At 44.5% G+C, this 16054-nt stretch overlaps 1 protein-coding gene across 1 annotated transcript; it reads left to right on the forward strand.

Moving 5' to 3' along the window:
• The first annotated feature begins 11166 nt into the window (after positions 1-11166).
• On the forward strand, positions 11167-14701 carry LOC149430651 (E3 ubiquitin/ISG15 ligase TRIM25-like). Its single transcript, XM_089666131.1, has one exon. It carries the CDS (start codon positions 11167-11169, stop codon positions 12904-12906), a length of 1740 nt encoding a protein of 579 aa, XP_089522257.1. The 3' UTR covers positions 12907-14701.
• The last annotated feature ends 1353 nt before the right edge of the window (positions 14702-16054 follow it).

Below are 16054 nucleotides of genomic sequence, written 5' to 3' on the forward strand. Positions count from 1 at the left end.
CGTCCCCTCTCACACAGCTACCCCCTCATCCCCCCTCTTCCTCGACATAACCCGCAGGGACTTCGTCGCTGCTCAAACTCCCTCCAACTCCGTTCCCCCTCACTCAGCTACCCCCACATCACCCCTCTCCCACGACCCCACCACTGCTCTGACCTCCACTTCCACCCCACCCTACATTCCTCATACTGAAGCCCCCCCAACACTCCGCACCTTTGATCTTACTACCATCGAGGAAGTCTCCAAGATCCTCTCTGATGCCCCCTCGACCCTATCCCCTCACAACTCCTTCGACCTCCCTCCCCCTCCATCCTACGCTCCCTCACCCACATCTTTAATCTCTCCCTCTCCTCCGGCACTTCCCCTCCCCTCCCCTCTGAAACATGCACACATCAGCCCCATACTTAAAAAGCCCTCCCTGGACCCCAATGACCCGAACAACCTCAGACCCATCTCCCTGCTCCCATTTACATCTAAACTCCTCGAACACCTAGTCTACACCCGCCTATGCTCTCACCTCAACGACAACAACCTCCTCGATCCCCTACAGTCCGGCTTCCGTCCCCTACACTCCACCGAAACTGCCTTACTCAAACTCTCCAACGACCTGCTAACCGCCAAAGCTAATGGCCACTACTCAGTGCTCCTACTCCTTGACCTCTCTGCGGCCTTCCACACAGTCGACCACCCCCTCCTCCTCAAAAAACTACACTCCCTCGGCCTCAGAGATTCTGCTCTCTCCTGGCTCTCATCCTACCTGTCACAACGCTCCTTCAGCGTTACCTATAATGCTACCACCTCCCCCTCACTCCCCCTCTCTGTTGGGGTCACTCAAGGCTCTGTCCTCGGGCCCCTTCTCTTCTCCATCTACACCTCCTCCCTTGGCCAACTCATACACTCTCACAGCTTCAACTACCACCTATATGCCGACGACACACAAATCTATCTCTCAACCCCCCACCTCACCCCCTTGGTCTCCGCCCGAATCACACACCTACTGAGCGACATATCAGACTGGATGTCACTCCACTTCCTTAAACTGAACCTCTCCAAAACCAAATTTCTTGTCTTCCCCCCCCAGCCCAGACACCACCCCCATTGACTTCTCCATCACATCCAACAACGCCACCATCAAACCCGCCCTGCAGGCCAGAGTACTTGGTGTCATTCTTGACTCCAACCTATCCTTCCAGTCCCAAGTCCAATCTTTAACAAACTCGTGCAGACTCCACCTCCGCAACATGCAGACTCCGCCTCCGCAACATGCAGACTCCGCCTCCGCAACATGCAGACTCCACCTCCGCAACATCGCCAAAATCCGCACGTTCCTAACCCCAGAAATCACTAAACAGCTCATCCACTCCCTCATCATATCACGACTCGACTACTGCAACTCCCTCCTCACTGGCCTGCCTCGCCGCTGGCTATCCCCGCTTCAGTCCATCCTGAATACGGCTGCCAGACTCATTCACCTTTCCAACTGCTCCATCTCCGCCACCCCCCTCTGCCAATCCCTCCACTGACCTCCACTCAGTGTCCTCCACCCCCCTCTGCCAATCTCTCCACTGGCCTCCACTCAGTGTCCTCCACCCCCCTCTGCCAATCCCTCCACTGGCCTCCACCCCCTCTGCCAATCCCTCCACTGGCCTCCACTCAGTGTCCTCCACCCCCCTCTGCCAATCCCTCCACTGGCCTCCATTCAGTGTCCTCCACCCCCCTCTGCCAATCCCTCCACTGGCCTCCATTCAGTGTCCTCCACCCCCCTCTGCCAATCCCTCCACTGGCCTCCACTCAGTCCTCCACCCGTCTCTGCCAATCCCTCCACTCAGTGTCCTCCACCCCCCTCTGCCAATCCCTCCACTGGCTTCCGATTGCGCAACGGATCAAATTCAAAATCCTAATACTGACGTACAAAGCCGTCCACCATACTGCCCCAAACTACATCACTGACCTAATATTCAAGTACCACCCAACACACACACTCCGATCCTCACAAGACCTCCTTCTCTCTAGTTCCCTGGTCTCCTCCTCCCATGCCCGCCTCCAGGACTTCTCCAGGGTGTCACCCATCCTCTGGAACTTCCTGCCCCAATCAGATTATCACCTACTCTTCTCTCCTTTAGGCGCACCCTGAAAACCCACCTCTTCAGGGAAGCCTACCCCACCCCCTGCTAATTGCCGACCTCCTCCACTCTTCCTACCACTCCATCCCCCACAGCTATCTCCTCCTCTGCCACCATCCCCTCCCTCCTAGATTGTAAGCTCCAAGGAGCAGGGCCCTCGATCCCCTCATGTTCTGCATTGTATTGGTATTGTTCTGTCACATGTTCTGTCCCCCTTTGTAATGTACAGCACTGAGCCAACTATTGGCGCTTTATAAATACTGTATAATAATAATAATAGAAGAATTTTTTTTTTACCACACATTTTTGGAAAATGTCAAAAATGTTTTTCTTTTTTTTTACACAAAATTGTCACTTAAATGATACATTTCTCGCACAAGCCATGTGTATATGTGGAATTACTCCCCAAAATACATTCTGCTACTTCTCCCGAGTATGGGGGTACCACATGTGAGAGACGTTTTGGCAGTCTAGCCAAGTACAGGACCCCAAAATCCAATAAGCACCTTCAGGCTGTTAAAGGGCTTTATTACCTCATTACACTTCCTGACTACCTATCACAATTTAGGAGGCCCTGAAATGCCAGGTTAGCACCAACCCCCCCGCCCCCCTCCAAATGACCACTTTTTGGAAAGTACACACCCCAAGAATTTGATAAGAAGCATGAGGAGTATTTTGCAGATCTCGTTTGTTGCCACAAGTTTTTGAAAAAAAAAAACAAAATCATATTTTTATCTTTTCTTTTTTTATATTTCAAAACCTTGTGAGAAAAAAATGAGATCTGCAAAATACTCTCCATGCCTCTTTTTACATTTCTTGGGGTGTCTGCTTTCCAAAAAGAGTCATTTGGGGGGGGGGGGGGGTTGGGGCTATCCTGACATTTCAGGGCCTCTGAAACTGTGATAGGTAGTGAGGAAGTGAAATGAGGAAGTTACGCATCTTCAGGCTTTCAAAGTGGTCATTGGATTTCAGGCTCCTGTATGTGGCTAGGCTCCCAAAAAGTCTCACATGTGGTACCCCCATACTCGGGAGAAGTGGCAGAATGTATTTTGGGGTGTAATTCCACATATACCCATGGCTTGTGTGAAAAATATATAATTTAAATGACAACTTTGTGTAAAAAGAAAAAAACGTTTTTGGCATTTCCAAAAACTTGTGAAAAAAAAATCTTCCATGGACTCAATATGTCTCTCAGCAGATATCTCAGGGTGTCTACTTTCTGAAAAATGGTCATTTGGGGGTGTTTGTACTATCCTGGTATTTGGGGGTGTTTGTACTATCCTGGTATTTGGGGGTGTTTGTACTATCCTGGTATTTGGGGGTGTTTGTACTTTCCTGATATTTGGGGGTGTTTGTACTATCCTGGTATTTGGGGGTGTTTGCACTGTCCTGGTATTTGGGGGTGTTTGTATTATCCTGGTATTTGGGGGTGTTTGTATTATCCTGATATTTGGGGGTGTTTGTACTGTCCTGGTATTTGGGGGTGCTTGTGCTGTCCTGGTATTTGGGGGTGTTTGTACCATCCTGGTATTTGGGGGTGTTTGTACCGTCCTGGTATTTGGGGGTGTTTGTACTGTCCTGGTATTTGGGGGTGTTTGTACTGTCCTGATATTTGGGGGTGTTTGTACTATCCTGGTATTTGGGGGTATTTGCACTGTCCTGGTATTTGGGGGTGTTTGTACTGTCCTGGTATTTGGGGGTCTTTGTATTATCCTGGTATTTGGGGGTGTTTGTATTATCCTGGTATTTGGGGGTGTTTGTACTGTGCTGGTATTTGGGGGTGTTTGTGCTGTCCTGGTATTTGGGGGTGTTTGTGCTGTCCTGGTATTTGGGGGTGTTTGTATTATCCTGGTATTTGGGGGTGTTTGTATTATCCTGGTATTTGGGGGTGTTTGTGCTGTCCTGGTATTTGGGGGTGTTTGTATTATCCTGGTATTTGGGGGTGTTTGTTCTGTGCTGGTATTTGGGGGGTGTTTGTATTATCCTGGTATTTGGGGGTGTTTGTATTATCCTGGTATTTGGGGGTGTTTGTACTATGCTGGTATTTGGGGGTGTTTGTACTTTCCTGGTATTGGGGGGTGTTTGTATTATCCAGGTATTTGGGTGTATTTGTATTATCCTGATATTTGGGGGTGTTTGTACTGTCCTGGTATTTGGGGGTGTTTGCAGTGTCCTGGTATATGGGGGTGTTTGTGCTGTCCTGGTATTTGGGGGTGTTTGTGCTGTCCTGGTATTTGGGGGTGTTTGTACTATCCTGGTATTTGGGGGTGTTTGTACTGTCCTGATATTTGGGGGTGTTTGCACTGTCCTGGTATTTGGGGGTGTTTGTACTGTCCTTGTATTTGGGGGTGTTTGTACTGTCCTGGTGTTTGGGGGTGTTTGTACTGTCCTGGTGTTTGGGGGTGTTTGTACTATCCTGGTATTTGGGGGTATTTGCACTGTCCTGGTATTTGGGGGTGTTTGTATTATCCTGGTATTTGGGGGTGTTTGTACTGTGCTGGTATTTGGGGGTGTTTGTACTGTGCTGGTATTTGGGGGTGTTTGTGCTGTCCTGGTATTTGGGGGTGTTTGTGCTGTCCTGGTATTTGGGGGTGTTTGTATTATCCTGGTATTTGGGGGTGTTTGTGTTATCCTGGTATTTGGGGGTGTTTGTGCTGTCCTGGTATTTGGGGGTGTTTGTATTATCCTGGTATTTGGGGGTGTTTGTACTGTGCTGGTATTTGGGGGTGTTTGTATTATCCTGGTATTTGGGGGTGTTTGTATTATCCTGGTATTTGGGGGTGTTTGTACTTTCCTGGTATTTGGGGGTGTTTGTATTATCCTGGTATTTGGGGGTATTTGTATTATCCTGGTATTTGGGGGTATTTGTATTATCCTGGTATTTGGGGGTGTTTGTGCTGTCCTGGTATTTGGGGGTGTTTGTACTGTCCTGGTATTTGGGGGTGTTTGTATTATCCTGGTATTTGGGGGTGTTTGTACTGTCCTGGTATTTGGGGGTGTTTGTATTATCCTGGTTATTGGGGGTGTTTGTATTATCCTGGTATTTGGGGGTGTTTGTACTATCCTGGTTATTGGGGGTGTTTGTATTATCCTGGTATTTGGGGGTGTTTGTACTATCCTGGTATTTGGGGGTGTTTGTACTGTCCTGGTATTTGGGGGTGTTTGTACTGTCCTGGTATTTGGGGGTGTTTGTACTGTCCTGGTATTTGGGGGTGTTTGCAGTGTCCTGGTATTTGGGGGTGTTTGTACTGTCCTGGTATTTGGGGGTGTTTGTATTATCCTGGTATTTGGGGGTGTTTGTACTGTCCTGGTATTTTGGGGGGTTTGTACTGTCCTGGTATTCGGGGGTGTTTGTATTATCCTGGTATTCGGGGGTGTTTGTGCTGTCCTGGTATTTTGGGAGGTTTGTACTGTCCTGGTATTTGGTGGTGTTTGTACTGTCCTGGTATTTGGGGGTGTTTGTGCTGTCCTGGTATTTGGGGGTGTTTGTACTGTCCTGGTATTTGGGGGTGTTTGCAGTGTCCTGGTATTTGGGGGTGTTTGTACTGTCCTGGTATTTGGGGGTGTTTGCAGTGTCCTGGTATTTGGGGGTGTCTGTACTGTCCTGGTATTTGGGGGTGTTTGTACTGTCCTGGTATTTGGGGGTGTTTGTGCTGTCCTGGTATTTGGGGGTGTTTGTGCTGTCCTGGTATTTGGGGGTGTTTGTACTGTCCTGGTATTTGGGGGTGTTTGCAGTGTCCTGGTATTTGGGGGTGTTTGTACTGTCCTGGAATTTGGGGGTGTTTGTACTGTCCTGGTATTTGGGGGTGTTTGTACTGTCCTGGTATTTGGGGGTGTTTGTACTGTCCTGGTATTTGGGGGTGTTTGTACTGTCCTGGTATTTGGGGGTGTTTGTGCTGTCCTGGTATTTGGGGGTGTTTGTGCTGTCCTGGTATTTGGGGGTGTTTGTACTGTCCTGGTATTTGGGGGTGTTTGCAGTGTCCTGGTATTTGGGGGTGTTTGTACTGTCCTGGAATTTGGGGGTGTTTGTACTGTCCTGGTATTTGGGGGTGTTTGTACTGTCCTGGTATTTGGGGGTGTTTGTACTGTCCTGGTATTTGGGGGTGTTTGTACTGTCCCTGTATTTGGGGGTGTTTGTACTGTCCTGGTATTTGGGGGTGTTTGCAGTGTCCTGGTATTTGGGGGTGTTTGCAGTGTCCTGGTATTTGGGGGTGTTTGCAGTGTCCTGGTATTTGGGGGTGTTTGCAGTGTCCTGGTATTTTAGCCCCCCAGAAATGTGATGGGCTGTCAGAAGTACAAGCTGTGTACACCCCATTATCTCTCCCATAGTCTGTATCTCTATAACTGTCACACAAAGCAATCAATAGACACTTATTGGGATTTTTTTTCTACATTTCCCCCAGAAATGTTAAAAGCTATCATTGTTACTTTACCTAAACCGGGGAAAACTCCAGACCCACCTCAAAATTTTAGGCCCATCTCCCTACTAAATACCGATCACAAAATATACGGCACAATTATAGCGACCCGCCTCCTTAGTATAACGCCTCTTCTGATTGGGGCTGATCAATGGGCTTTGTCAAGGGCAGACAGGCAGCGGATGGCACCCGTAGAATACTTGACTTGATGCATTCAATCGAATCTTGTGGGACGCAGGCGGTGTTCTTGGCTTTGGATGCCGAGGAAGCCTTTTATAGGGTTCATTGGCGATATTTGGATGCTACTTTAAACAAGTTCGTTATAATTGGATTTATAAAATCGGCTATTATGGCATTATATACTGTTCCCACCGCACAGGTATTTACGTCCAATGCCCCATCGCAACCTTTCAGCATTACAAATGGAACAAGGCAAGGCTGTCCACTGTCTCCCATTATCTTCTCTTTAGTGATGGAACCATTAGCAACTGCGATCAGAGATAATCCACAGATCTCAGCATCCGTGCTGCGGATACCTCCCATAAATTGGTCTATTCGCTGATGATGTCATACTTACTGTCACTGACCCCGCCAAGTCCCTCACAGAAATGTCATCTTCCTTGCAATCCCAGTGCAGTTTCCTATTATACTCCTAATATTATGAAATCATGCGCCCAGCGATAGCCGCACCGAAAGACCTCTTAAAAGAGCTCAAAGCTAAATTCCCCTACAGTTGGACCCATAAAAAACTAGATTACCTCGGTATCTGTATATCTTCTCCAACTGCTAACACCTTTAAAGATAACTACAAAAAACGATACCAGTCAGTTCTAGTGGAGCTACAGAGACTCGATAAATGTGAAATCTCACCGATAGGTAGAATAGCGGCTTTTAAGATGTTGATTCTTCCCAGGATATTGTACTACTTGTCACGATCGCAGGCGTCAGACCCCAGACCTTCTCACCAAACTCGTGACTGAAGGACTAGCCAATCTAAAACCGTGATGTGCGTAACAATACCACGCCCAGCCGCACCCTGCACAAAGATTTTCCAGCTAATGGACTACAATCTATGTACCTGCGACCTGAGCGATTGTTACTGGGTTGGGTTAATTACGCAACTAACCTTCACACTGCCACCACCTCCTTTTTGATCAGAGAAAGAGGAAACTCGTAATATCGCTATAACACTATAATAATTGAAATAATCGTCCGCATAACCCGGTCATTGACACAGGCCGGTTATACAGAGAGTTAAACCAACAGTAGTATCTCTTTAAAGGCAGGGATTCGTAAATTGCAATTAAGAGCTATAGAAACAGTTCAACACTTTCAGAAAGAAAGATTTATTACTAAAAGGGTCAAACAGGTGCAATAAAAATATTTACAGAGAAGATGTAGCTAAGATATATATATATATATATATATATATACATATACAGGAAACAGCATAGCACAGCAAAGAGATAACAGAGAGAAGGTAAAGGGTTAAGTTACTTGCCAGTAAACCTTTGATGTAAGCAGATCCAAGTTTTTTAGAGCAGAATGGTGCTTTGATCTCCCGCTGTTACGATGGAAAAATGGGAGATGTCTCAGTTTTTCTCTCTTAGGCCTGACAGATGGTTTTAAAGTTTCCTGGCAGGGGGTGATTCTGAAGTAACAAACCAATCCCTTGTGCAGGGAGGGGTCATCAGGCGGGACCCTAAACTGGGGCCCACATCTTTCCTAATTCATATTCTGTTCCATAACATTCCATCTGCACAAGTGACAGTCTACCCGCGGGTATTTTATTATGCAGATAAGCCTGAGGATTATTTAGATATGAATTATGAAATTATATGAGACATGATTTGCGAGTTCTATGTTCCGGCTCCCCTCATGGTCCGAGATAAATGAGTGACCCATCGAACTGTTCGTCTGCTCATTGGTCATCTGACGAGGGGTCCGGTTTTTATGTAGGTATCTCATATTCCAAAATATAAGACATAGGGGAAAAATTGATTTGAGAAGAAGTTCATCTAATTCTGTCACCTATGCTGAGTTAAGTTTATTAGCCCAGAGTCCCCTTTCAACTCCTGGGAAGGCTCTGTTATCTTTCACGAGGTGTGAATTTACACAGGTTCTCCAGGCAGTGCAGCATCCCTGCTGGGATCTGACCTGTGAAACTTTTAACACACACCTACATCTGTCACTGTGCCTCTCAGGAAGGGAGGGGGGAACGAGAATGAAGGATAACATATATCAGGAGGGTCCATTCCTCCATCCAATGCACGCGTTTGCGACACTACTTTCCAACGATTCCGATTGTTATCTCTAATGCTTACTTCAATAAACTTGAGGCGGCACTTAGAACTTATATCTGGCAGGAGAAGAAACCGAGAATCCCGTTCTTGGCCCTCACCAAACATAAATCCAAAGGGGGGATCGGTCTTCCAGTGCTCTCCACAAATTATTATTCATCTATTTTGGACCAACTTCTGGAGTGGTTCACTACATCAGACAAATTATGGGTACAAATTGAGGAATCTGTAGTCCCCAATAGGAATCTTAGGGCTTTATTAGCTAAATCTGCTAAATCCAAACTCCTTAATACGTTTCCTCCATCTATCGCTGCCTCTCTTGAGGCATGGATGTATGGCGTACATAAACTAAACTCCTCCTCCCCTAAGATTCATATAGACATACCACTATCAGGGTATGAATACTTTATTCCTAATCTCAACACCAAACCTTTACAAGACTGAGGCTACAGAACGTTTATCGAAATAGGAAATACTATCCCAAGTAGAGGCCGACTTCCTCTTCTACAGATTGGAGGATATCATAGGATAAATCCGAAGACATGGATTGAAATTGACTCCAAATTATGGCAGGTTGTGACTAACCCTATTCATCAGAAAAAAGGGATTTTGTGGTTCTACAATTACTTACATTATGATAATGACCCCCCTATTATACATAATATAGGGAAATGGGAGACTGACCTTCAAAGGTCCTTCACCAAAGATGAGTGGGGGGCTGCTCTGGGCAATAACTGAAGTATTACTAAATGTACAAATCATTGGAATTGCTCTCTTAAAATATTACATTGCGGCTACCTGACTCCTTATAGACTTGCTGCAATCTATCCCAATGTGTCCTCTCTGTGCTGGAGGAACTGTGGAGAAGAGGGCAATCTACTCCATATTATGTGGGCATGCCCCCGCTTACAATATTTCTGGCAGGAGGTCTTTGCACTTATCTCACGGGTGTCTGGAATGATAACTAGCCCAGCTCCTCATCTGGCACTACTCAATATCACCCTACACCTATTTCCTGCCCAGTATAGGACAATTGTCGGCCATATACTTATCTCTGCCAGAATGTCCATCACGGCTGCATGGAGGTCGGTGAAGATCCCCTCTATTCTGGAAGTGATCCATAGAGTTAATTCACATTACATCTGTGAAAGAGCTGTGTCTCTTCAATGCCAACACACGGGGAAATTCCATGTGAAATGGTCTAGCTGGACAGGAAGGTTTATGTCCCAGGATGTGATTATCGGAGTATACAGTTTTGTATATCATATTGTCTCTTTGGTGGCATCTGTGCTCCAGTCTCATCTCCTTCTATCGATTTCTTTCTTTAGTTCTTTGTTTTCCCTTCTTACTTCTTTGGAGTTTTTATGTCTCTAATAAGCACTGTGTATGGAATATCAGCCATGAAGATCTATTAGTCTGGTAACTGGTATTGCCAACATTGACCGATTCCAATATACAAATGTAGGCCTGAGGGCCATTTTATAAATGCTTTTCTAGATCTAAGAGCGTATTAGCGCCAGACTGCTGAGACATGTCTATGTGGAATTTCTGCCTTCATATATCTTTGTTATTGTTACTGTAACTGTGTTACCAAAAATTAATAGGAAAGATTTGAAAAGAAGGCCTATAAGGCCTAAAGGGCCTGGTGTGGATCTTAGGGGGAACCCCACCCACTTTAAAAAAAAAAATCACTGTGGGGTTCCTCCTAACTTTCCCACCGGACCTCATGGGTGTGTTCTGGATTAGGGGAGACCCCACATGTCTTTTTTATAATATAAATGTCAGTTGTGGTGCAGCAGGTCCTATACATTGTACAGATTGCAACTTTGCAGGGAGTTTATGGGGACCCCCCAGACATGATAATTACATTTTTAATTTTTTTATGTTTTTTTTACTTTAAGCAATGAAAAATGATGGCCCCTTTAAAAATTGTACTTTTTTCCCCCACTGATTCCTGTCCCTCAGGGCCGTCCCCGAGTCCCCATACCACTTCTGGGGCCAATAACTGGCATAAAAGCCTTCAGAATGGACACTTTTCCATTTACAAGTTCCAGTCCCATAGACTTGCATTGAGTTCGAAGTTTGCGGTTGAACTTTCGTCAAGTTGGAATGTTGGACCGCGAACCGAACAGGGGGGTGTTGGACCCGTCACTACTTATTACATGTCTGTGTCCTTCTGTAGAAGAATTCTTCTAGCTACGTGTCTCAGTCCCAGCCTCTCCCTGTGTAGGAATGTACACCTCCCCCGTGTAGGAGTGTACAGAACGGGTCACATTGCATACGGAGTGTCAGAGACTTTCCCCGTCATTCTGTCTTCTGCTCCCAGCGATGGCATCTGCTGATCTGAGGAAGGAGCTGGAATGTTCCGTCTGTCTGAACATTTATACAGATCCTGTAACCCTGAGATGTGGACACAACTTCTGCCGGGACTGTATTGGCCGTGTGTTGGATACACAGGAGGAGACTGGAGGTTATTCCTGTCCTGAATGCAGAGAAGAGTTCCAGGAATGTCCTGCACAGCACAGGAACATAACACTACGTAACATAGTGGAGAACTTCCAGTCTACCCATCCAGAGCAGGAGGAGTCCGGGGTCTTCTGTACTCACTGTATTCACACTCCTGTACCGGCTGTGAAATCCTGTCTGATGTGTGAAGCTTCTCTGTGTGACAACCACCTGAGAGTCCACAGCAAGTCACCAGAACACGTCCTATGTGACCCCACCACTTCCCTGAAGGACAGGAAATGCTCCATCCATAAGGAACTACTGAAGTATTTCTGCACCGAGGACTCCACCTGTATCTGTGTGTACTGCAGGCTGGATGGAGAACATCGGGAACACCAGGTGGAGACTCTGGAGGAGGCCTCTGAGAAGAAGAAGAAGAAACTGAGGAATGTTCTGCAGAAACTGATGACAGAGAGAGAGGAGATGGAGAAAAGAGTCCAGAGTCTGCAGGAACGCAGGAGGAAAGTACAAGGAAAAGCAGATGATGAAACCAAGAGAGTCACTGCCCTGTTCAGAGACCTCAGGAGACATCTGGAAGACCTGGAGAAGAGAGTCCTGAGGGACATCTCTGGGTGGGCAGAGCGGGTCTCCCGTCCCATGTTGGATTATATTCGGGATCTGGAAATAAAGAAGGAGGAGCTGTCCAGGAAGATGAGGGACATTGAGAAGCTGTGTAACATGACGGATCCACTGACTGTCCTACAGGAATCAAACACAGGTGACTTGTGTGATACCGAGGATGGAGATGATGAGGACAGAGAGAGACATGAGAACCTCCTCCATGATGGAGGGGATGGGGATGTGGGGGGGATCTCACACACATTACACACGGGTTTATCTGATATCATGTCTGGGGTCAATGTACAGAAATGTACAGGCACACATGTCTCTCCACATTCTACTACAAAGGGCAAAGGTCCCATCAATGGTCCACCATCCAGGCCAGACCCCCAACCCTCCCCCACCGGAGGACCAAATATGGGGGCTGTACAGCAAACATTGGGGGTGTCGGGGGTTACAGACAAATTACTGGATGTGAGGACAGCTGGTAATCGTCTACATATATCAGATGACGGGAAAACTGCATCCTGGTCATCACATCAGAATTGGCCAGAAACACCAGAGAGGTTCCAGCATTGTCCTCAGGTGATGAGCAGTGAGAGCTTCTCCTCCGGGAGACATTATTGGGACGTGGATGTCGGGGGGTCAGATCACTGGAGAGTGGGGATGTGTTACCCCAATATAGACAGGAGAGGAGGTCAGTCAGTGATTGGATGTAATAAGAAGTCCTGGGGGTTGGTGAGGGGGGGGTTGGAGGTGTTTTTGGAGGGTGATGAGTACTCAGTGATACATGACAGTAAGAAGACCCGATTCCCCGGTGGTGTCTCCAGTACCAGAGTCAGGATAGATCTGGATTATGAGGCCGGGCGGATCTCCTTCTATGATCTGTGTGACCCGATCCGACACCTCCACACCTTCACCACCACCTTCACTCAGCCCCTCCATGCCGGGGTAGGTGTATGGGAAGGTTGTATAAAGATATGTGGGAGGAGCCAGGAGTGAGAGATCCGCCCAGAGACATCACAATGGGGATGATCTGATTGGTGATTGGTGCAATACTCAGCCAATAGGAGGAAGGGCAGGAAACAGGAGTGATTTGTGGAGAAAGCTGCAGGTTCCGGGGCCGTCATCTTCATCCTAAACCTCACTTCACTCCCTAGTGTGTCACTGACCAGGAACAAGCATGCAGGAGGTCCGAGTGTTCCGCCTTCACTGGCTGCATGCTTTTCTTTTTGACACCTATTTTTGACAGTGGCAATAAAATGACAGTTGAAAAATGAGTTATTTTTGACAGCAGAATCATAATAGGTTTTTTTTACAGTGACATAAAAAAACAGTTAATTTTTGACAATGGAAAAAATGACAGTTCAAAAATGAGATTATTTTTTCAATTGAGAAATGAAAGTTATTTTTAACAGTTGAAAAACTGCTATTTTTTTTGACGGTGATAAAAAAAAATACAGTTTATTTTTGGCAGTTGCAACAAATAACAGTTGATTAATGAGGGGTTTTATGACAATTAAAAGATTACAGGTTTTATTGGCAGTTTAAAAATTACTTTTTTTTTTACAGTGGCAAAAAAATGACACTGTAATTTTTCAATCGACAAAAATATAAGAAATTTTTTGCCACTGTCAAAAAAACTGTAATTTTTCAACTAACAAAAAACTCATTCTTTACTGACAAAAAACCCCTCTTTTTTTTAAATGTTATTTTTTTCCACTGTCAAAAATGATCTGCATTTTATTGCCACTGTAAAATAAACTGTTATTTTTCAATTGTCAAATATAACTGTTGTTTTTCAACTTTTAAAAATAAATGTAATTTTTCAACTGTAAAATATATTTTTTACGACAAAAAATAACTGTCAATTTTCAACTGTCGAAAAAAAACTAATTTTTCAACTGTCCTTTTATTGCCACTGACAAAAAATGCTGTCATTTCTTGCCACTAAAGAAATATACGTGTCATTTTGCAACATTTTAAGACAAAAAAATACCTGTCATCTTTCAATTGTCAGAAAACCCTCATTTTTCAATTGCCATTTTTTGGTACTGTAAAAAATTAACTGTCATTTTTCAGCAGTTGAAAAACCCTCATTTTTCAACTGTCATTTTATTGTCACTGAAGAAAAAATATAACTGTCATTTTTCATCTGTCAAAAAAACTGTTGATTTTTAAGACAAAAAAACTGTCATTTTTAACCTGTCAAAAATAACTGTAATTTTTCAACGGTCACGACTTGTTTTTTATGAAAAAAAATGTTATTTTTCAACTGCCAATAAGCACTCATTTTTCAATTGCAATTTTTTCAACTGTAAACAATTAACTGTCATTTCCAACTGTCAAATATAACTGTTATTTTTGAACTGTCAAAAAGCACTCATTTTTCAAATGTCATTTTATTGCCACTGACATAAAACTCTGTCATTTCTCGCCTCTATAAAAATATAACTGTCATTTTTCAAGTTTCAAAAAACACAAATTTTTCAAGTGCCATATTTTCCAATGTAAAAAATTGAAAAACATTTTCAACTGTCAAAAAACACATCTGTAATTTTTGCCACTGTCATTTTCCAACTGACCAAAAAAACCTCATTTCTCTACTGTCAAAAATAAATGTTTTTCAACTGACAAAAAAAAACAAATTTGTTGCCACTATCAAAAAAATTGTCATTTTTCAACTGTCGATAAAACCCCTCTTTCTTTAAATGTGATTTTTTTTTCACTGTCAAAAATTATCTGCATTTTATTGCCACGGTAAAATAAACTGTCATTTTGCAACTGTCAAATATAACTGTTGTTTTTCAACTGTTAAGAATAAATGTAATTGGGGGCGTGGCCGGCGGTGGACGGAGTTGGCCGCACAGTAGCAGAGCTCCAGGAGCCGCCGAGAGCCGCAGGGTGTCAAAGCGATGAGTGACAGCGGGGAATCCCGCCGACATTCCTACTCATCTCCGGGTGGGGTGGGGGGCACAGAGGCAGTAGGATGGGGAAGCAGAAAATAAAGGAGGGGCCCCGCAAATTAATGGAGTTCTTCACTCCGGCGGTAGTAAGAAATCTCAACCTAAACAAATATGACCCCCAAATCCTATTATAAGAACAATTGTGAGGGGGGGTAACACATCGCAGCAATTTCAGGGATAAGTCGGTTTTTAGCCCCAACATTGTACATAATAAATATATTGATATCGGGAATAGAAGATTTAGGGGCCCTAAATATTAAACATACAAAGAAGAACGCATCTTGGAAAAAGGGATGAAAGGTTTATAAAGCAGGAAAGACGTAGTAATGCGTCCAGCGGGGGGAGGAGCCATGGCGGGATTATCTACAGACTATTATCAGTCTACTATGAATAATATGATCGCTGATGTTCATACAGACAAGAAACTGAACAGAAATCCTATAAAACCTACAAGAAAGAGTTGATGAAAGGAATACAGTGTGGCAGCCGGAAAGGAATTGTAAATAATAAAGAGGAGAAGTATTTGGTCCCCTCAGTCTGTAAATGACCCAAAATCTATTCAGTCCCAAAGATACATAAAGATGGCCGTCACCCGCCAGGCAGACCAATCATCAATGGGATAGATTCTCTGATATCTAGATTAGGGGAATACATTGATCATTCTCTACAACCATTGGTGGAACAGACACCAGCTGACCTCAGAGACACAAAGCATGTCATACAAGTCATCCAACATGTGAATGTAAATATAAACACGCGTGTAAGTCCAGCAGATGTCTCCTCGCTATATACAAACATGGACCATGAAGGAGATATAGAAGCAGCAAAATGGGCCCTTAATACATATTCTAATATTCCAACTAAACAGAAAAGATTTATATTGAAATGTTTAACATTCTGCCAAGATCACAATTATTTCTGGTATACTTTGTACAAATAAAAGGCGTGGCTATGGGGGCCAAGTTCACCCCAAGTATAGCTAATCTATACATGGCTAAGTGGGAAGAAGAGTTTATCTCCCATAATACCAGGAAAGAAATGTTTGTGTATGATAGATATATCGATGATGTGCTGATTATACGGGATGGTGATAGGAAACAACTCATCAAGTTTTATGAAGGTTTAAATAAGAATGACAAAAATATGATGTTAAGTTGGGATATAAGTACAGAATGTTTTAACTT

Source organism: Staurois parvus, unplaced genomic scaffold (assembly GCF_062004578.1).
Source record: "Staurois parvus isolate SC_StPar_1 unplaced genomic scaffold, SC_StPar_1.0 ptg002548l, whole genome shotgun sequence".
Classification (NCBI taxonomy): Eukaryota; Metazoa; Chordata; class Amphibia; order Anura; family Ranidae; genus Staurois; species Staurois parvus.

Coding starts and splice junctions, on each gene's coding strand:
- LOC149430651 (XM_089666131.1), top strand. CDS start 11,167: ATGGCATCTGCTGATCTGAGGAAGGAGCTGGAATGTTCCGTCTGTCTG.